We start from the raw sequence: 22,533 nt of genomic DNA, 5'->3' as shown, positions 1-22,533 counted from the left end.
GCACGGATTTCTCACCTTTAAACTTTAGCAAGTTATTGGGCTCCAAACACAGGTGACTCCAGTGATAGGAAAGAAAGGGGGCCCAAGACTCGTTAAGGAGTCTGGTGGGTTTCAGATTTACCCCAAGGTGAAGTGCGAAGGTCCACACAGCTGGAACTCAGCTGGTTTCCCTAGTCGCTTCGCTGGACCACGCTGTCCATCCCCAGTGTTAGTCAAAAATATTTAAGGACAGGTTTGAAAAGATTGTGAGCCATAATTGCATGAGAATTTTTCTCCTGAAAGATCAAGTAAACAGCCTCAGTGATTGGAAGAAGTTTCTGGATCTGGATCAGTAGTGGCTTGCTCTAGAAAACCTGCCTGGTTCCTCTCTCTCTCTCTCTCTCTCTCTCTCTCTCTCTCTCCCTCTCCCTCTCCCTCTCCCTCTCCCTCTCCCTCTCCCTCTCCCTCTCCCTCTCCCTCTCCCTCTCCTTCTCTCCTCTCTCCTTTCTCCTCTCCCTCTCTCCTCTCTCTCTCTCCTCTCTCTGTAATACTGAGGATTGAACCCAGGGATGCTTTACTACTGAGATACATCTGTAGCCCTTTCTTTTTGAGACCAGGTATCAGGCTGGCCTTGAACTTGGGATCCTCCTGCCTCAGCCTCCTGAGTCTGGGATGACAGGTGTGCCCCACACTTTTGACCTCCGGAGGTACTGTGGTTTAATGTACTTTTTGTTTACATTTACTGAAATGCTTCCAGTTTTCTTTGCTCTTTCTTCTTTCTTGCATTTCACACTTCTATATGGGTTGATTTCCTCACTCTTATGTACAGCTTCTTGACAATTTGCAATCTTGACAATTTGCAATCTGCTTGTGATGAATTAGCTAAGTTTTTGTCTGAAAAAAATTTTTTTTGTCCTGATTCTTGACCAGTATTTTTGATGGGCCTAGAATTTTGCACCATCTCTGGCCTTTCAGCTTTTGAAAGTTTCATCCCTCCTATGAACATGTCCTTGGTTTCCCCTGAGAACTTAGCTCTGGTCTGCTGCTGTTGCACAGACTTTCTCCTCTTCTGTTTAATGTTCTTGGTTTCACTATTATGTGTCTGGTTGTGAATGTCTTTATATTTCTCCTGCTTGGGAATTGTTGACCTTCCTGGACCCTTGACCCTGTCATAGATTCAGAAAAATTCTTAGTGATTATTTTTTCAAATACTGACTCATTCACAATCCCTTTATCTGTGTAAAAGCTGTATTTAGAGCTGTTAGAATGTCTCATTCTATCCTTGTCTTTCAAAACGTATATTATTTTACATTTTCTTTTTCATTTCTTTTACCCTCTGTGATAACATTTTTGGACAATTTTCTCCAGATATTTTCCAGTTTATGAATTCTCTCTGCGGCCATATCTACTCAGCATTTAAAACCACTAATGGAAGTGTGAATTTAAGTGTTTATATCTTTTTACTTCCTAAAATTATATTTAGCTTTTAAAAATATTCCAGGTCATTTTAATGCTTCTTTTAATTCATTTATTTAAATGTGGCAAACATTGTTATTTCCTCTGTACCTGTTAATCCCTAGCCTCTTTGCACGCCTGTCTCTGTTCTTTGTTTCTCCTGCTTCCAGTTCATGGCAGTTCTAGTTCATGGTCAGGTATTCCTAAACACAAGCCACTCATTTTCTTTGAGGTTTCAAATGAACATAATTCCTTCAGAGAGAGTTAATGTTCTCTGTGCCATACTTATGGAGGACTATCAGTCAGGCCCACTGTACACTGAATTACTGCTGTGTGTGAGCATTTTGAGCTGACTGGGACTACATATGATCTGGAACTACAAGCCCAAACAAAGCTGGCTTCTGGGTGCAGTACCTGGGACTTCCTTCTCATCCCCCTGCCAGAGTCAGTTCCAAAACTGCTTGCTGCAGGTGGCCCTGGGCCTTGTCTTGCATATGTCTCATTCCTGCCCAGGCCCTCCTATGAGAGGTGACTTTAATGCTCTTCCTTTTCCTACATATCTGTTTCCTCTCGGTTTGAGATCAGTGATTTTTAAAAGCCATTTTATCTGCTCCTTAGGATTTTAGAAATTTTTAAAAAAGTTGTATCTAAGCCTGACAGATTCCACTGGGAGATAGATGTATTAGTACTATATTACCAGGGCAGAGTTCCCACCTGCTTCCTTTCCATGGGCATGTGGGTGGTGTTTTAATGCCCAGGGCTGCCAATCACTCTGCTCTAGGCAGAGCATGGTAGACCCCTGGCCTCACCTGTGCTCTGAACATTTTATTGCTTCCTATTTCCCATCACCTTCCCATTATTGACACCTCTAAGTTGGTAGGGACTTTGTAGATCATCAAGGCCAGAGTTTTCAAAGAAGCTCCCACCTGAACCATATATGATTTCCTGTTGGACAGAAATAAGACTGATGTCAACTTCCTCATCCCAAAGTTGGCTTCACCACGTACTCACCGACTTTGGGCACATTGCTCAGCCTCTCTGTGCCCACTACTTGCCGAAAAATCAGGCAAACAGTAGCAACCGCCAGCGATGCTTTTTTTTTTTTTTTAACGAGTGAAGCAACACACAAATAAAAGCAAATACTGTAGTGCCCTACTCCAATATGAACGGGTCGTAGCTGCTATTATTTATTGTTGTTGTTGTTGTTGTTGTGAGTTTCCCATGGAACGTCCTAGTGTGCAATGGTCAGGCCCTCTCCCAGGCCCTCAGGTGGACGGATCTAGACTCTCTCCACCAGAGGGATGCAACCCGGGCACACACTGGGAAGCCCCTGCAAAGCCCAGCCCCTACTTCTGCCTCTGCTCAGGCCAAGGCTCCCATGTCCAAGGAGACCAGGTTAGATGGTACCCAGGTCCCTGACTCAGCCTTGGCCCGGCGGATCCCCTCTGCCCCTCACTTTTCTGAGCTGTCCTCTGTCTGGGGTCCTGTGTCCTTGGGGCTCCATCCTCTCTCGGTGATGATTGGCATTAACAAGTTCAGCAGGGTGGTCATGAAGCCCAATGACATCCAGGCCATTCATCATCTCAAGACCTACCGTGACACCATACCTCTTCTCCATGAATGGCCCATCCCTGATTGTGGACATATCTGTGACTCAGAAAGGCCCAGACCATGTGCCCACAGCTCCTGTAGGCCAGGACATGCCCCACTGGATACTGAGCACTTGAGGCCACCCAGCTTCTCTCTCTACCCAGCTCCTTCCTTTCTTCAACAGAGCTGGTGGGAGGGGCCAGTGTGCAGAGCACAGGTGCTTGCTCGCCAGGGTTTGTGGCCAGTGGGCAGCAGTTGTGTCCTGCAGACCTCACACCCCCATTTCAGTGCAGGGAGCAGTACCCAAAAGGAGGGGTCAAAGGAGTTGGCATGAAGAAAGGCACCAGGACTGTCACCAGGCGAATGCCCAGCAGGATGCCAGCTCTGGGCAGAGCAGGTGTGGTGACTCTGGGCCATCAGCCTCTCACGGGGGGCCTGGAGACTCATCCTGGAGCCCGAAGGCTGGGGATGCCCTCACTGCCGGCGCCCATCACCATCTACCGCTTACCCCCAGGAGCGGGGGCCTTGGCTCCTTGAGGGCCTGTGCCAGGTTGCTGAAAACCACTGGCTTCTCACTGTGGCTCCATGGTCAAATTTGATATAAAATACATGTTCCTGTTCATTGCCATTTATGTGTTAGTTATCATTAACAGCCATTATAATTTTTTCCCAGTGGCAATTACATTGATATTACTATATCTAAATCAAAGAGGACATTACAGCAATTACTGTCACAAGTTGATTGGGAACCACCTAATTTTTAAGTGACACTATTTTCTTATCAGCCAGATGATTTTCCTTCGCAATAAATATGATGGCAAGAGAGTTGAGTGACCCGAGTGTATGGTGTTTGCAGTAAGAGCTCAACGGGCTGGCTCACACACAGCGGTCTTAATAAGCAGCAAGTGTACTTGGGATTTCTCTTTCATGTCAAAAGAATGAAATGAAGGCCTGAAATCCTAGGATTGGAAAATATTTTTACAGATTCTGAACCCAGTAGTTGGGTTGCACAGGACAGGAGAGTGATGAGTCTTTAGGCTTCAGCTTTGTTTGCAAAGCAAGTACAGGAAGAAAGAAGAGGGGGGAAGGAAGAGGGAGGGAGGGAAGAGAGAAGGGGGCAGAGCAGGCTGCCTCCCCGAGCCTCTCCCTTCCTGGCAGAAAGGCTTTGTGCTTGGGGCCACCAGATGACCTCCCCTCTTCTTCTCGGGCAGTTCTCTAGGTTTGTTGCCACCCAGAGCAGAGGACATTCAGGAAAGTTTTGGTGGGTCTTTCTAGGCCACCCCAGGCCCTGGCAGCAGCTTGGGCAGTAGCCTTGAGGCCTGATGGGAGCTTTGCTGGTATGAACATTCCCGCCCCACCAGGCCAAGGCTCTTTGCTGAGTGGGCATGTCCCAGCAGATAATCCCCCCCCCCAACTTGGGGTGCCTCTGGAATGGAATCTCTCTCTGTGGGCTGAGTAGCAGTCTTCTCTCCCCTTGGGGTCTGGCTGTGGACTGGGAGCAGGGCCTTTCTGCCTCCCTCTGACCCTGGGCCGTTCGAGTCAAGACTGTTGAACTGTTCACGTACTACTCTCCTCCTCACTCTGCAAGGAGAGTAGAATACCCTGCTGCCCTGCAACTGGGCCATTTTCCCAGTAGAAATGTCTTCTCTCAGCCAGGCATGGTGATGCGTGCTTGTAATCCCAGTATTTGGGAGACTGAGACAGGAGGATCTCGGTTTGAGGACAGCCTCATCTACTACTTAGGCCCTTTGCAACTCAGTGAGACTCTGTTTCAAAATAAAGAATAAAAAATAGGGCTGAGGGGTGTAGCTCGGAGATAGAATGCCCCTGGATTCTATCCCTAGTACCATAAAAAAAAAAAAAGAAAGAAAAGAAAATGTCTTTTCCATCTCAAAATGATTAATTTTCAGCTCAAATCTTGCCCCAACTTAATAAAGCTGGCCAGAAACCACCTGGCCATTCCTCTGGGTGTGGTCTAGAACTCTCCCCCACATTTCCATACGGACTGGGTTTTTTTTTTTTTTTAGCTATATGACTTAGGAGGTATCCTTAAACCTCAATTTATTCAACGAATGGAGACTAAAATAGTACCCTTCGTAATTTATCCCACAACTGTCTGTAATCCTCATGCCCCCTGGGTAAGCTTTGGATCCTGGGGCCACCCTGTCAGCTGCTCTGTGCCCTGGCCCTGTGATCTCGGTTCCCCTGTCTATAAAACGTGGGTGGTGCTAACACTAGACCCTGCCTCATAGGTTTTATGTGGATTAAAAAAGTTATTATAGGAGGCAGTTGGATCAGTGCCTGGCTTACTACAATCGAGAAGTGTTAGATATTGATTTTAAAAAATGGCGCCTCTTCCAGCTTTTATATTAATTAATTACAAGTTCAAATGATAATATTTTGGATATATTGGGCTAAATGAAATATATTAGGAAAATTAATTTCACCTTTTTTAATGTGGCTATTAGAAAAATTTAAATTACATATGTGGCTCACATTAATATCTCTATTGGACAGTGATGTACTAGAACGCACTGTTCCAGGGAGTTGATGAGAGAAGACCTCTTGAGTCCTGAGCACAGAGCCTGGAGCACAGGATTCCTGAATGTGAGTGACATCTGCCAGCCTTTCCCTCTTCTGGGGACCTAGCTAGCTATGCTCCACCGAGCCTTACCCCTCCATGAGCAGCCTGAGGTCGACCAGGTGTCTCTCTCTCGGACATACCCTCAGGTAGGAGGCTCAAGGCTGCAATGGAGGCTCCGGCCCCATCCAGGCTCCCTGCCTCTGTTGTCATGGGGTAGGACTCCGCGTTGCTCAAGCCGCTGTTCTGCCTGGAGCCAGGGCCTAGGGCAGCTTTCCCCGAGTCCCATTCGGACACTTGTCCTGCTTCCCGAGCTCCCAGGGCTCAGAACTGGGGTTGGACTGGGGAGGACACACAGGTGACACAATGTCATCTCACCCTTCACTTATTGGGCCACATGCAGGGCCTGGAGATGTGAAAGTGAACACGTGTGTGTGTGTGTGTGTGTGTGTGTGTGTGTGTGTGTGTGATGCTCAGATTGTTGGTGGCAAGTCAGCCTGAAAGGACAGTGGGCATCCGGCGTGGTAGCACATGCCTGAAAACCCAGTACTTGGGAAGGTCACAGGTTCTTTGCCAGCCTCAGCAACTTAGCAAGCTCCTCAACAACTTAGCAATACCCTATTTAAAAAAAAAAATAGAACTGTGGATGTAGCTCAGAGGTAGACTGAGTTCAATCCCTAGTAACACACACACACACACACACACACACACACACACCACTAAGAGCAATGAAGCGTAGGACTCACGGAATTAGAAGGACAAGGTGCAGGGGTAGTTCTGTCTCCTAACAAGGCCTGGTGCCCTCATCCCCCAGGGATTGGCTCCTGCTCCTCCCCAGCCCACTGCACCAGGCCTGCCAGGACCTGCCAGCAGCACAGGAGTCCAGAGACTCCACTCCCTGCACTGTCTTCAGGGGAAAGAATGTGGATTTGTGCTCAGGGTCCTGGTCCTGTTGTAACTGAACACTGACAGTATGTTGCATGTGAGCGGGGGGCTGCAGACACTGGATGGTTTTTCTTTGGCGCTCCTGGTAATGCTCCTGTAGCTGTGAGCTGAGCTCAGTCGGGCTTTCCCCAGAGGGAAGGACATGGAGTAGCCTATAGCTGTGGGTACCACCCTCTGCATCCTGCACCAGTGACAGGGCTGTGAACACAGCGGCGGAGGGCCTGTGTGTCCAGGCTGCTCTGTGGTCTTCTTGGACCTTCCTTCTGCCCCCTCCCTCTCTTCCCCTCCTTTCCTTCCTTCCTCCCTTCCTGTCTGTATGTCTTTCTTCTCCTTCCTTTCTCCCTTCCTGGAATTATATCCAGGAGCATTTTACCTTCAGGCTACACTCCCAGCCTTACTCTATGTTTTATTTTGAGACAGGGTCTCACTAAGTTGTGGAGGGCCTCACAAGATTGCTGAGGCTGGCTGTGACCCCACAGTCCTTCTGATTTTAAGTGTACACTGCCACGCCCAGCTGAGCATATTTCAAAGTAAGAAAATAAAAAGGGCTGTGGGTGTAGCTTGGAGGTAGAATGCCCGTCTTCAATTTCTAGTACCAAAACAAAAACAAACAAAAAATTCACATGATTGCAAAAAGCAACCGCTTTTGTAGTTACATGGAGACCTTGTTTCTGTAATTTAGACCTCAGTAACCTTTGGGTAGCTTTGAAGTACCTGTTGAAGCAACATTTTTCAAGACAGCAGTCCCCCCGAAGGCAGCACAACCGAGCGCCTTGCTACTCAAGTGCTGTCCCTGGACCAGCATTGGTGTCTGCTGGGAGATGCAAAGTCCTGGGCCCATCCTGGGCTGCTGTCAGGACAGTGTATTCACAGGGTCTCACAGGAACAGTCAAGTGCAAAGCACCTCAACTGAGGAAGACGGCCTCGGTCTGAGGACCGTCTGTGGACCCATTTGTCTATCCAGGGATGATGTCATCTTGTGCAAATCATTTCCTGCATTTGAATTCTTCCGTCTCTAAAATGGGAGGCTTTCATTTCTACCTGGGTCAGAATAAAGGAGAGAAGATGGTGATGTTGCACTCAAAGATGGCACGACTGTAAATGTTCTAAGGTGTTATAAAAGCAAATTCAAAAGTTGAAACAGTTGGGTGTGACAGAGGCCTGTAATCCCAGTACTGGGAGGCTGAGACGGAAGGGTTGCAGGTTTGAAGCCAGCCTCAGTAACTTGGGGAGACCCTGTTTCTAAATAATGATGATGATAATAATAATGATAAGGATGATAAAATAATAATAATAATAGGATTGGGGTGTGGGTATAGCTTGGAGATAGAATGCCCTGGTTTTTTCACTCTGTAGCACCACATACAAAACCATACAAAGTTGAAACAGTACATAGTCTTGAAGAATGATTCTTTAATTTTACTAGTGTTAAGAGAACGCATCCTTTTTGGACAGTAAGGGTGACTAGAGCTCCTTCAACGCAACCTCATTCCATATATACTGATGTGCGGGGATGTAAGTAATTCTCCAAAAGTTACACTGAGTAAAAACCCTCAAGGAGACAATTCAATTTCCAAATGTAAATTCCAGCAACACGTAGAGGGAACACTATTGCTACCGGTCCCCTGGTGAGCAATGAGCTTTCCTACAAAATGTGATTGCCTTTGACATTGTTGCTGTTCCCGTGAAGTGGTTTTTCAATGTTAAAAGAAGCCGCTTCTACTGGGAAAGGATTTGTTCGTGTAAAGTTGAAAGTTTACGCTTGTTATGCATGAGTTTGAGGGGAAGAAGACAGAAATGACAGGGAGAGACGTGGATGTTCAATGTCGCCTGGTTCTGAAGGGCTTGTTTCGAGCCTTAATTATGATCTGTCGTTTGTACGCGTGTGAGGTTCCTGCTGCACCGCACGGTGAGCCGCCCCCACTGAGGTCTGCTGTATGGCCTGCCCTTCACCTGCGGGCCCTGCCAGCCACTGAACCCCTCCCCGGAGCCCTGAGCCTCTAACAGCCGCCACCCGATTTCCGGAGGGACAGCAAATTCAGATCCTAGATATCTTGCTACAAAGGCAAAGATTATGATGGTCAACCATGATCATCGCTCCATAGGCAAAAACGAGCAGGCAAAAAACCTACCTGTGGTTTTCCTTCCTTTACTTTCTTTGGTGCTTACAGTACCTCGGTGGATCTTCCTTGTAGCAGTAAAACCAGGATGTGAGCATCCAGCCATTCCTTTCATTGAGTTTGATTTTGTTTTTCCTTCCATAGATGGTGTGCTATTTAAGTGACACTGAGTCAAATGTTCTGGAACATTACTTTGTGCTGGGTTAAAGAGGTGAGCACATTTTGGTGGTCAGACTCGCCATGCTTTTCCGGGGCTGGCCAGCATCTCATCTACAGGAAGGTCCCTAACAAAGCCCAGCAGTTTCTACAACTTGCTTAACCATCTGCTCCGGGACCTGGGCGGAGATGGGACCGTGCAGAGGGGCTGTGGCACTGGGAAGAACTACACCAGTGTCCTAAAATCTGAATCCAGGGGGTCCTGGACCTCGAGCAAGGTGCCTCTTCTCCCTGGGTCCCAGGTTCTAGGAGATGGGTGTGGTGGTGCACACCTGTAGTCCCAGTCATTGGGAAGCTGAGATGGGAAGAGCGCAGGCTCGCAGGTTTGAGGCCAAGCAAGACTCAATAACCTACCAAGACCCTGTTTCAAAACAAAACAAACAAAAGCAAAAGAGCTGGGATGTAGCTCAGAGATAGAAAGTCCTTGGGTGCATAGATAAATAATAAATGGGTAGAATTAGATCAACCCTTTATTTTTTTTTTTTTTATTTTTCGGTGGTACTGGGGTTCCTGGAAACCCTTCTACCTCCGGGCTACACTCCCAGACCCATTTTTATATTTTTATTTGGAAACAGGGTCTCTTAAGCCAGCACGGCTGACTTCGAACCTGCGCGATCCTCCTGTCTCCGCCTCCCAAGCGCAGGAATTAGAAGCACGGGCCACCACGCCCGGCTAGATCAACCCTTTAAACCCTAAACTTCTCACTTAAAGGGCAATCAGGTCCTTCTATTTTTCAGGGCTGGGAGGGACACAGGCTCCTCCTCCTAGTTCTCTGATTTCTGGGGTAAGGATGCCAGGGCATGGGCATGCAGGCACAAGACAAGCGCTCCTAAGTGGGATGCCTGTCTTCCTCAAGTCCTCTCCATATCCCATCCACCCGAGGAACTGTTCATGCAAGGCGTTCTGAGACCCCCGTTCAGCTCTTCACGTGCAGAGGATAAGGCAGGACATCGCAATTTCATGAAACATTTTTCTGAGCTCAAAGCACAGATCCATCTTGCGTACTGGAGGCTGCCGCCCATCAGCAGGGTGTGTTTTAATTATTATTTTAATTTCGTGTTGGCAGAAAGACACTGCCAGAGAATGCCCTTCAAGGGAAACTCTCCCTGTGGGGGCCATTCAAACCTCTGTGCTTTTGGCTCAGTGCGCCTAAGCACATATGAAGCACACATTGGTTTCCCCAAACTGTCCTCTATGCGGTGCTTACCAGGGAGCTCAGGGGTCCACTGCACGCTTCTTGAGCATGTGTGCCCCCCCTGGGGGCTGGGAGCCACACTGAAGGGTTTATGATGGGCAGAGCCAGAGTTTCAGAGAGTAGATGCCAGAGGGTACTGACACCAGGTACTTTGTACCTTGCTGTCCCTCTTCAACTGCAGCTGAGACTCAGCAAGAGCTAGGGACACATGATTGAAATATGCTTCTTATGTGATTGCTCTGAATATCAACTCCCTTCTCTCTACTACCAGCATTTCCTTGAACTGACACATGTTGATAAAATACTATCTTTGTGTTTTGTATAACTTTTAGTTTTGGGCCAACCTTCGAAAAATGGCTCATGGTAACAGCAGTAAGTTCTTGTGCCAAACATTCCTCCCTGTGGCACGATGCTTAAAAGGCTGGTAGAGACAGAATTCCAAGTTTTAAATGGCCACACCAACCGCAGTATGTTATTGATGATCCAGCTTTGCATTTTCATGTCTGAAAGAGGATCCTGAGCATTTAATTCTAGGCCATCAGTGGGAAAATTAGTTACAGAAAGATCTAGCCCTCCAAAAACAAAACCCAAACTTCAAAATGACTAAAATCTGCAAAAGGTTTTCTTCCTAAATAAGTATTATAAGCAACAAAATATCTATGAGAGAGGAAAAGTAAAGATAAGCGTAATTATGAATTCACCAAATCAGGCCATTCTGCATCTAAGTCATGTTCACAAAACTTGAAAGTTCTCCAAGTTGAGAGTGTTTCATCTTTTTTTTTTTAACTGCAGTTATTTTGAAAGCTGCTCGTTGCTTATCTGAGATCCTATCATGTCAAGTCTGGTACTTGTCCTACACGTACACATGGTAAAGTAGTCAAGGTTCTCTGGTACCTAGCAACTGGCCTCATGTTAAAGGGGAGCCCAGCTGTGCTGACCTCTGGCTGAGAGCCCCAGAAAGGGTTCCGCATTTCAGATACAAGTTGGGTGGCCATTATAAACGCTACCCAAGTAAAAGCCAGAAACAGGAAGCCAAAACCCAGGTCCCGGAGGCAGGCATGTGTCTTAAATGACATCATCCGTCAAGTTTCCAGCACCCTACAGTGGGAGCACAGAAAGCAGGCCTGTGCTGTATGGAGGACGTGACGCCCCATCAGCCTCAACGCTCCTTCAGCACATCACGCAGGGTTTCCCTCGAATCTGTAGAAGCTACTCTAGTTATACTGGGCAAACGCTGAGTGTGATACTAACGACCAGTTACTCTACTTCGGAGAAACTTCGTTCAGATGGAATTGTGCAATAACAATGTATATGGAACACACTGCAAAAAACTGTCTCTTGCAAACAGTTCCCTGTAAAGAATTGTTTTAATGCTGAAATCAGTGGATGTAATCATTGTCAAAGGGACCCCCAACGTGGCATGTTGTCCTTTACTTATTTGGTATGCACAACAGCTTTGGACGACTAGCATTTGGCATTTTAGAAGTCATGGCTAAACAGTAATGGACCGTTGGCGATGCCTTTGTTTCTCCAGAGGCAAGCCCCTTCGGCCCTGCCTGGCCAGTGACCTCTGGCCCAACATTCAGGGGAGTCCACATCCAAAACCGAGAAATAACTTACCCACCACGGCTGTTCTGCCCTGGCCCCTTCTCTAAAACAAAGACTGACAGTGGCCCTGAATTATAGACACACTTTTCATGATATGTAATAAAATGGAGAGAAAAATGGAAGGGACCCCCCACACCACCTCACTGGCCGTTAGGTCTCCATGCACCGATCCCAGAGGGTGGAACTGGCACCGACCTATGACCCTCAATTTACAAATCATTTTTCAAAAGCATAAAAAAGTTTAAACATATTTTTGGCATTATCTGAATAGGCGGGATCTTTTCATGCTTGTTTTCTAAGAATAAATGAAAACAGCATGCCTTGTAGTTTTTCAGTTTGTGGGTGGAGAGAACATGAGGTTTTCAGCTTACGTTTTCTTTGAAACCTGGGTGTTCAGATTTTATTTTTCCATAGCTGAATTCAGTGTATTCCCTCAAAACATAATAAATTTCTATTCCGTAGCTTAAGGGATCCATCAGATAAAATGTTGGTCTTTCATCTTTATTACCCTCCCATTAAAATGAAAGAAACCGGGGCCCACTTCAGTTTAGAAGGAGCAATTTCGTTAGTAATGTCCTCAGTCCTCGAGCCTTTACGGAGGGAGCAAGTGCATTATTGTTTGGATTTCACACATCTGTCTGCATAAGAAGGAACTAAGCCTTTCAGACACGTACTACGTTAAATTTAATACTATTCTTTGATTAGATTATTTGATTACATTTTTCCATCACCAGCCACTTCCTGTGCAGTTGGATTCATAAAACCTGTCCCCCCTTTGTTTGTTTGTGTAGAGAAGAGCGCAGCCAAGTCTTTCTCTCTCCCTCTGTTTTGCTACAGCTGTTAGGTCTGAAAGGGACAGATTAATAACTGAACACGCACTGGACGAGGCTTTCTGTCCCTTGCACCAGCGGCCTCCGCCGTGACGAGGACACAAAGAACCTCGCGTCAGGCCGCTACCCCTCTTCATAACTCAGAAGCGTCACGGTGGCAGTAGCCTCCGGTGCTATTTGTCTTTAGTGCAGTTGTGACACTCAGACATGATCCATAATTCGGCAGCTATTTACCGTGACATTTCTCTTCAGTACAGCCATAACATTCAGTGAGACCATCATTTGGTTCCATTTACCATATAAATTGTATTGTTGTGCATGCATGCTAGCAGCTACATTAGGTACCTGAAAATGACTAAATCTTGTAAAACAGATACTAACAGCTCCTCTGCAGTAGGATTCCCCTGCTCTTCGGATGTGGGAAAAGAAGAATTAAACACGGTCCCCAACTTTCCCGGAGCATCTTTAATTGCGTGCACGTTTATTGAGCACCTCCGGTGCACAGAAACCCAAGACTCTGAAAAATTATCTGGCGGGGCTTCACCTTCAATTAGAAAGGCACCATGGGGTTTGAACAGCGGCCTCTAGGGTGCTGAAGGTCAAGAGGCCAGCCCAGCAGCTAAGGCGTGATTTGGGAGAGATTTCAGGTGTGGTGGGTAGAGATCTGTGCACAAGTGACAAAAGCCATCTCGTTCCCTCAGAATACTGGACATGTGGGATAGAAACACGGTATCCGTGACAGCTATTTTGTGTTTCTGTGACCAGAGCTCAAACCCTCTGAGAAGCAAATGCGTTGCTGCACTTGGGGCCCTGCTGTGTTCGCTCAGGCATGCCGAGTGCGCCGGCACCCACCCTGTGTACACCCAGAGGGCCGGATTCCTTCTGTGGCCCACACTGGGTGCGACCTGTGCTGTGTTAAGGAACACACACTTTTCCCTTCCCGATAGATGTTAATTTTTAAAAGTTCCCCCCCAAACTCTGCAGTTTCCCTTTTCCGAAGTTTTCAACCCTAATTTGCTTCTTAAAAGAACAGGTAAGTTTCCTATTCTGTAGTCCTACCAGGATGCCTGTGGATAAAGGCCATCATAGGACAGAGGCTTCTGTAAGATACATCTGCAAGAGCAAATGGGGAGGGCGAGAATTTGTCCCAAATATCTATTTAAGTAGTTGGTTAGTGATTTATAAAAAAACAAAAAGGGATGGGGAGGACAGGATTTCCCTGAGGATAGGACTGAAAAATACCTGGCTGACTTTCCTTTACCTCTCACAGTGAACTACTCATTTGCCCAAGAGCAGACTCCCCCAGAGCGAAGAAGAAGGCGTTGTGAACTATTTTCAAGACTGATTTTAAAATCTCATCAAGCTGGGGACATACTGATTCGATCAGGCCCTGCATCAGGAATTAATTTACTTCCCTGGAACAATAAAATCAGGAACAAGACTGTCCACGACTAAAGAATCCAATGTAAACGCTTTACCTCTTAGCATGGAAGGAACTTTTTATTGGCACATGTTGTTTTCCCTACTACCCCCAAAGAAAGAAAGGAAGGAAGAGAGAGAGAGAGAGAGATCTATTCATTAACACCTTTCCTTTGCATTAGGAAGTATTATATCCATCACCAACTAAAAATAAACGGATTTGAGTAATTCTGGGGCACAAAGTGCTCATTTCTCTTTTGATTTGTCATTGTTCTGTTTTTAGAGCTTACTGTTGACAGAGTGAGGTAACTCAACTACAATTTTCCCAGTATTTTTTCCCATGTACATATAATCGACTGCGCGGAATACAGAGTCCAGGCCGATGAACCTGCCCTCGGGAGACTGATCCCCCAGGTCCACCGTACAGACCAGCTCCCCACTGGCATACAACCTTAGCAGGTCCTCCATGGCTGCCTGGTATTTGGAGAGGTAGTGGTTCAGGAAGAAGCCCTGGACACTGGCCGATTTCTTCAGCAGTTTGGCTGGCAGTACTTCCGACTTCACAGGCGAAAGGCCAGTAGGACTCTGGTAACCAGAGATAAACCCGATGACTATCAGGCGGCCGTTGATGGCCAAGGCATCTACGGCCAAGTCAAACATGGCTCCCCCGACTGATTCGTAGACCACATCCACGCCTCCGGGGTACTCCTGCCTGAGTACGGTTTTGATGTCCTCAGTCTTGTAGTTGATGGGACGATCGCATCCCACGGACTTCAGAAAAGCCGACTTTTCATTGGAAGAGCAGGTTCCGAGGACGTGGCACTTGGCCTTCTTTGAAAGCTGCACGGCAAACTGGCCGGTCCCCCCAGCTGCTGCGGTCACCAGAACTTTCTTCCCTTCCGACAGCCCACCCAGCTCCTTCAGGCTGATGTATGCAGTGGTGCCACTTACCAGCAGAGTCAGGAACTCGGGTTTCACGGAGGGCAGTGGGGTAGCAATGCGGGCAGGCACAACCGTGTACTCAGCAAAGGAGCCAGGAGACACATAAGCCACCGCCTGGCCCACTGTGTACTTAGCACTGGCCGAGAGGCCCAGGGCCACCACCTCGCCGATCCCCTCGAAACCCACGTCAAAGGGGGGCTTCACCGTCGGGTCATAGCGACCGGCCGAATAGTTGATGTCAGATGCATTGACACCAACAAATCTAGAAGGAAACAAACAAACCACCGTATTAAGACGTCATCTTTGTGAAGGCCTTCACATTCTGCTTAGAAAAAAATCCAGGGACTACGGAGGGGTTGCTAAGCTATAGGAGCGGAAAGAATTAAAACAAGAAAAAAATCAGTCCTACTATTCTATTGGAAAAAAAATAAAAAAATCAAACAAGGATTAGTTCAAAACACACTGATGTGAACTCAAGAGTTCTGGCTGATTTTATTCTTTCAGCAATTAGAAATAATTCCATATTTTGCTTTAATCAGCAAGTGATTTATTTTCCACACCATTTTCTCCCATCTTTTTTTGCAAAAGAAGAAATAAGCAAAAAAAAAAAAAAAAAAAAGCCAGGAAGTGCTCATTACACACAAACTTCACTGGAGCTACAAGTTGGAAATTAATTGGCTCCTTTAAGAAAGATGTTAAAAACAACACTGGGATAAAGTATATTCAAATAAGCGTTTGTATTGATCCTGGCAACAGTTTAACACTTCGGATAATAATAGTAATGGCGATGATATTATTACAGGCTGGTACAACTGCCAGGTCATCGGTGCTACTTGTTACTGCCAGGAGTGCTGAAGTGGGCACAGCGCATTTTCTCTCTGGAATCACCATGCCCACTATGAAAACATGCATTCTGATTCACCGAACACCAATCGGGGAGAATGATTTTTAAGGAACATTCAGCATTTCACAGCCCTTTTCAGATGGAAAGGAAAGCAAATTGTCACTGTATTTCTCCCCAACAAGAAGCAGAGACATGACTTGATTAATACCAGATGATTAGTTTCACTTTGGTATTCAGACTCAGTTTAATTGTGAGGCCAGTACTTCTTACCAGCTTTTTTTTTTTTTTCATCTCTGTATACCTCATAACAAAAATATTCTGTTACACAGGGGAAAAAAGTGATCTCAGGATGTCAGGAGGTGCCTTGGACACACCAGGGAGGACCCCAACATGTCATTTCTACCTGGAACTAAAAGGAAAGATGGTCTTATCTGGTGTCAGTGGGAGAAAAGGCTGTTTAAGTGGGTCGTTGAAAGAGATTTCCATCTTAACTTCATAGACCCAAAGTGCCTGTGTGAGAAAGCACTCACTGTAAGGTAGATGGTCCTTTGCACTTCCCAGGCTACCTCGTCACCTGTGGTGCTCAAAGGTCTGTACCCCGTGTGGAAATGAGACCAAGTGGGAAGTCGCCCTTTCTCCCCTTACATCCAGCCAGCAGAGGTCAGCTCAAGAGAGCTCTAGGAGCTGGGTGTGGTGGGCACGCTTGCCATCCTAGCATTTGGGAGGCTGAGACTGGAGGATTGGAGTTCATGGACAGCCTCAGCTACTTAGTGAGGCCCTGTTTCAAAATAAAGAATAAAAAATAGGGCAGGAGGTGTAGCTCGGAGGTCAAATGCCCCTGGGTTCCATCCCCAGACCGCAAAAAAAAAAAAAAAAAAAAAAACCAAACCAAAACAAACAAAAAAAAACCTCTAGTGACAAGCTCTACAAATCCAGACCAAAAGCAGAGGAGGAGGAGAGGTGATTCTAGGGGCTGGGTTCTCTTTTGTCTTTTAACACATTCTACTGGGAGAGCACTGCTGCTCTTTTCCCTGAAATTTACATACATCTCCAGGTCCTTTTGAGAGAGCTGGCTTCCTGGGGTTAGCTTCTGGCCTGCTCAGGGGCTCAAGGCAGAGTCCAGCCCCAGTGTGGCTCCGGCCAGGCCCTAGGCTGTAAAGCACACTCCTGGAAGCACAGCTAGGTAGAAGAGACTGGCCGGGTTCCAGAGGTGAGGGACCCAGCCCAGCCTCCAGTTCTGTTCTCAGGCCTCCTCCGCCCACAGTTAACTCTTCCCCGCTCCCCTCCAGGCTGGCCCCAGCCTTGGGCTCCATCTCCTCAGCAGTGGCTCTCCAGGCTGGTACTCCTTGCCTGGGAACCAGAGCCCGAACCCTGCGCCCTGGGGGACTCTGCGGAGAATGCAACGCCCTTTCTCCCCCGCCCCACAGCTGTGGTTTGCCACTTCCCGGGAAGAGGTGGAGAAATGCAGCCCAGCACTTGCAGAATGCTGGAGGGGAGGGTTGAAGGCCAAGTTTGGAGGCAGGAGTGGGGTTCTACTGAGAGCCAGTGGCCGTGGCCTGCCAGCACCAGCTTGGCTCAGCCAGGCAGGTTTGCTTGAAAACCCACAGGGATCACCCTGATTATTAGTAGGGCAAGCATTGGAATGGAGAGCCCCTGCAGGCTGGGGGCCCAGGGAACCCAATCAGCTAGCCACACCCATCCCTGCGGCATGCCCTAGTGGGAGCTGGGATTCCTCCGGCCACTACCCGTGGCTGGCCCGCTGAGACATCCTGCTGAATGCCCTGGGGCCCAAGCAGGCCCTGCTTCGTTGCTCTTGGTGCAGGAGGGGGTGCTTCCCAAGCCCTCAGTCCCTACACGGGCCACAGGGCCCTGGCCCAGGAAGGACAATGCTCAAGTTCCGGGGACAGTGAAGCCAGACCCTGACCTTGGCCTGCAGGCACCCTCATCTATCCCCCATCCCAGCTGTCCTCTGCCTTAGAAGGTGGCTCAAGCCAGTGGAGACCGGCTGTGGAGGCTGGTTGGGAGCCGCCCCTCTCGGGGGTCTCGGGGTGGTGCTGGGACTCGCCTTTCCTGGGACAGCTCCCCCTAGACACCCTGTCAGTAGCCGCTGCCCAGGGTGGCCTGGCTCCTTACCTTCGTGCCTGGATAGGGTTGCAAGCCAGAGCGAGGGAGTGCGCAAGCCTCAGGCTCCGGGAAAACAAGTTCAAGGGCAGCAGGCTCAGAGGGAAAGGGGCCGCTCCGCAGGCTCAGAGGCACAAAGTGAGGTGAGCCACAAAAATTCAGGAAGGACGCGCAGGGAAAGAAGCTCCTGCTTAGCGACCCGCCCTGCACCCCCTTTAATTGAAAATGTGTGCTGGGATGAGTGAGGATTCTAGCCATTGGCTGGGAGGATCTCCTGACAAGACCAAAACCCCCGGACTCCAGGAAAGAATAGCACCGTGTTCCCCAAATATATACTCTCCCAGAACAACCCAGTTTATTTATTCTAAAAAGTGCTGGACCCCATTGTCATGTTTATTGTGAGACAAGGTCATCCTGTGTGTGTGTGTGTGGGGGGTAAACAGCTTTCTTTTGAACAAAAACCAAATGGGAAGACTCGGGTCCAGAGCAAAAGCCTTCAATTTTAAGGGACAAAGCAGTCGTCCAAACCAGGCTTTTCTTTAAAAAAAAAAAAAAAAAAAAAAAAAAAGGATAAGGATAAGGAAAAAAAAACAGGTAAAGAAAGGAGAAAAGAAAACATGGTCTGAAAAGTGAGTAGAAATATTTTAGCCCTCCCGTGAGCAACAACCGTTGATCAAATACACCCCCCACCCCGCCATTCCTACAACTATTTGCTCCATTCTCTTATTTATACTTGAGCAGAAAATCGTTAGAAAAATTTGGGAACGAAATAATCTGTCACCCTCTTACAAAAAAGCTAAAAATGGTGCCCGTACTGCCCTGACCAGGGCGCCTTTCAGTCCTGCGGGCTGAGGATCAGGGGGCTGCCCTGGAAGCCAGGCCAGTTAGGTGAGGGCTGTTTATGGAGCAGCATTGCACATGGGGGGGGGGGTCCCGTGCCCCTCCTCACACCTGGCCCCCTACAGGGATGCCTAGCTTTTTGAAAAGCATTGCCCTCGGGAAGGAAGAATTTGTGTTTTCTGTGAAGACACAAGGAAGATGTGCACATATAGTTCACTAAAAGAAAAAGTCAGGCGGAACACGATTCAAACTCCAAACAGAGCACTGGAGGAGGCTTAACCCATTCATTCTAGGGCAGACTTTTGTTATGATAAAAGGAGTTTGCATAAAATTTTAATGCAATTAACACTGCTTAGGGGAGATCTGGTCAGGATTAAAATGGACTAACCTGCAGTGAATTATCAACCTTCTATTTAAGAAAAAGAAAGTGGGCAGGATGCTACCTCCACTGGCAATACTCTGAGGAATAGACCACCTCCTTCCCTCTGGGGTGGCGCCGAGGACTCCCGGCAGCGTGGGGAGGGAGGGGGCGTCTACTTTGTCCTCCTTACCACCTCTTAATAAACTGGCTCCATCCCCCCCATTTTGAATTCCAGGTAGAAAAGTCAACTTGCTCTTATAGAGAGAGTATTTACACTCAAGGGATTATTGGCAAGTGTGGGAGAGAAAAAGAGGCATGGTTTTTTAAAAAAGCAGCCCAGACCAAGGCCTCCCGACGCGGGAGCCAGCGCGCCTGGGCTCAGACCTGAGGGTGACAGTGCTCCGCCCCGGGCCGGCCTTCGACCCCGGGGCACCTGAAGGCAGCGCCGGGAGACCGCGGCCTCGGAAGGGGCGGGTGGGGGCCTGCAAAATTAGCGTGCAGGCCAGGGGGGCGGAAAGGAAGCGGCCGCAGGAGAGGGCCTGGCGGCGGGCAGCGGAGCCCGGCGGCGTCCGCGCTCGGGGTGTCCGCCTCGCGCCTGCCGCTCCGTCTTCACACCTCGGCCCGCCCCAGGCCCCCGGGGTCCCTTCCCCGTACACCTGCTTCTACAGGGGCGGCTCTTCCCCCGGTTGTACGTGCGTGTCTACTAGTATTTACCACCATTCCTACACGTTATCGCAAAGTAAAGGAAAAAAAAAGGCCAGTGGAACTTTTGTTTTTCTTGGTCAAGTTTGGAGAAGTTTCGGTTTCGTCCCGGCTTCCAGCAGTCCCCGTGGAGCACACACGGCGCGGCGCTCACCCGCACCCCGAAGCCGCCCCCCGCGGCCGGGACGGCCGTCCAGCTCGGCTAGGGGCCGCTCCCCGCCGCCCCCACCGCGCCGCCGGCCCCGCCACCAGCTCCAACAGGTTTCCAAAAGTTAGCTTCCATCCCAGTGCCGTGCCGGGAAAAAAACCAGCTCCTACCAGCCGGGCGCCTCCTTCCCTCCGCAGTCGGCTGCGGGGGCTCGCGTGTCCGTGGCGGGCGGGCGGGACGGGCGCGGCGCCCTCGCGGCTCTTCCTTCTCGGGACTTTAGCGCACAGATGGCAGCAGTTCCCGGCAGAGCCCTCCCCCGCGCGGGCCGCGGACGCCGCCACCGCGAGGCAGGGCCGCGGGACCCAGCGGGGCACCGGGCGCCGGGCAGCGCCGGGCTCCCCGGCCGGGCTCCGACCGCGCGGGCGCTGCTCGGCCACCGCGGGCCGGCGGGGGGACGCGGGGTGGCGGGGCGGAGGCCAGCGGCAGCCCGAGGGCCGCCCGGGTGCCGGCCCCAGGCGGGCACGGCAGCCATGCCCACGCCGGCCCCGGCCCCGCCGCCTGGACGCACGCCACCGCCCGGCCCCGCACCGGGGCACGCGCGGAGGGCGCACGCCGAGCCCGAGCCGGCGGCCGGGCCGCCCCGCGGAGGTGCCCACGCAGGCCGGCGGGGCCCCGTCGGTTTTATTTGGGGAGCGGGAGGGGGAGGGGGCTGGGAGGAGGGAGGGGAATCCCCACCGAGGCCGCCCGGCGGCGCGGCGCGGGGCTCACCGGTTCCGGACGAGGAGGTCCCCGTCCCCGGGCAGCGGCACCGGGCAGTCGCGGCGCAGGGCGACGGCCTCGCGGAGGTCGGGGCTCAGCCGCGTCGCCTCCAGCTTCTGCATGGCCCGGGGGATGGCGGAGCCCTGGAAGTCCAGAAAGTGGCGGGCGTACGACAGGTCCACGAGGGCCCGGGCCCCCGCGCGCGCCAGCCGCTGCATGGCCGCCGCCGCCGCCGTCCGTCCGTCCCGCCCCGCGCGGCCCGCCCCGGCCGCCCTGCCCCCGCCGCCGCGCCGCGACCGCCCCGCGCGGCCGCCCGCCGGGCTTTTTGTTCGGCCCGAGTCGGCGGCGCCGGCGGCCGGCTCGCCCCCGCCCCGCGGCCGGCCCCCCTCCGCCGGCCGAGCGCCTCCGCGGCGGGCGGGGACGGCGGAGGCGCGGCTCCGGCCCGCGGTGGCCGGCCCGGCGCGGCGGCCGCGCAGGCGCCTCCCCTTCCCGTGCGGAGCGTTCACTTCCTTGCAAGGTGGTACGAATCAACCCCGAGCGCGGCCTGGGCGGGCGGCGGGCGGGGGGCGCGCGGCGGCGCCGGGGGCTGGCCGCCGGGCCGGGGGCTGGCCGCCGGGCCCCCCGAGCGCCGCGCCCCGGGCCGTCCCGCGCCAGCTCGGGGACTCCGCCACGCGTGTGTCTTGGCCGAGGGGCCGGGTCTTCCCGCGAGCGTGCCCACGGAGCGCGGGCCGGCGGTCGCAGGCCCCCCAGGCCAGCACGCACAGTGCCCGCGGGGAGCCGGCGCCCGCACACTCGCTCCGGAAAGTTGTAGGTGGGGCCGCGGGGCTCGCCGCAGCGGCGACGTGGCGATGATGTCTGAGGACCTCATCCTCCAGCCCGGCCGGAAGGATGTCGTGCCACCGCGTCAGTTTTCTCCTAATTGCGTTGCCTCGACCCCAAACCACTTCCCTTTTTAGAGAGGGGCCCAAACTAAACACTTCCACACTTTTCTGGGATGAGCTAAGCCCACCTTTAAGTTCCCCTCGAAGGTGGAGACTGTGATTTCACAACACCCCTGGCCTCCGTTCACCCGTGAGTCGCCCCAACAGAAAAGCCGCGCGGGTCTCGGTCGCCCTTCCCCAACCCGGTCTCACCCCCCGAGTCAAGCCAAGCTTGCCAAAGTGACAGGTGTTATTTTTTTCCAGATGTAGGACACGCTGCACCCAAGGGTGGCTGGGCCCACGTGGGCGCCCGTGTGCGTGTGCTGGCGGGGGAGGGGACCCAGCAGGTCTGGGAATCCGCAGGGACTCCTGTCTGCTCGACCTGGAGGAGCACAGGGCTTTTACCCGGGGTCAGCCCGCGGATCGCCGCACCCACCCCTGCGCGTCTTCCTCCAGCGTGCCATCTTTTATGTTATGCTGTATTAAGATTTCTTTTTTTGTGTCATATTGTTTAGCTCCGGGAAAAAAAAAAAAGAAAACAAAGCAATTAAAAAGATTGACAGGTACGGTTTGTGTGAGACCTATTTGTAATTGTCAGGGTGACGTTGGCGAGGGGAGGAGGAGTAAGCACCGAAGCAGGAAAGGCAGCTCGATGTGTCTGTCTATCAGTTGAGACTGTCTGAAAGCTCTGCGATCCGAACGTGTGTTATATTTCCCTGAAAAGAGGAGCGAGCGGGAGTGCATCTCCGCTCCCCGGAGTTTGGGGACCGTCCGCGCTCACCTCGCCCGCCCGGCGCATGTCTGCGCGGCGCCCCCTCGGCACGCACGCTCCGGCTCGTGGCGGTTGGCGTTTGCATTTTTTCGGCGGGGGGGTTGCTTTCTGCGAATTTTCTTCCAAAAAAAAAAAAACAAACCTCTTCCCTCCGGCGGACGCTCGAGACCGGCCCGACCTCCAGGC

General features: G+C 50.9%; 1 protein-coding gene across 1 annotated transcript; it reads right to left on the bottom strand.

The window, feature by feature from the left end:
- Nucleotides 1-14,217: 14,217 nt before the first annotated feature.
- On the bottom strand, nt 14,218-20,873 carry PTGR3 (prostaglandin reductase 3; the record flags this gene model as incomplete). The annotated part of the gene is made up of 2 exons (XM_080714429.1): nt 14,218-15,142; nt 20,665-20,873. 2 exons carry the CDS (start codon nt 20,871-20,873, stop codon nt 14,218-14,220), a joined length of 1,134 nt encoding a protein of 377 aa, XP_080570555.1.
- Between the last annotated feature and the right edge of the window lie 1,660 nt (nt 20,874-22,533).

Source organism: Muscardinus avellanarius (assembly GCF_963383645.1).
Source record: "Muscardinus avellanarius genome assembly, chromosome: 17".
Classification (NCBI taxonomy): Eukaryota; Metazoa; Chordata; class Mammalia; order Rodentia; family Gliridae; genus Muscardinus; species Muscardinus avellanarius.
This window is presented reverse-complemented; position numbering and strand designations above follow the sequence as displayed.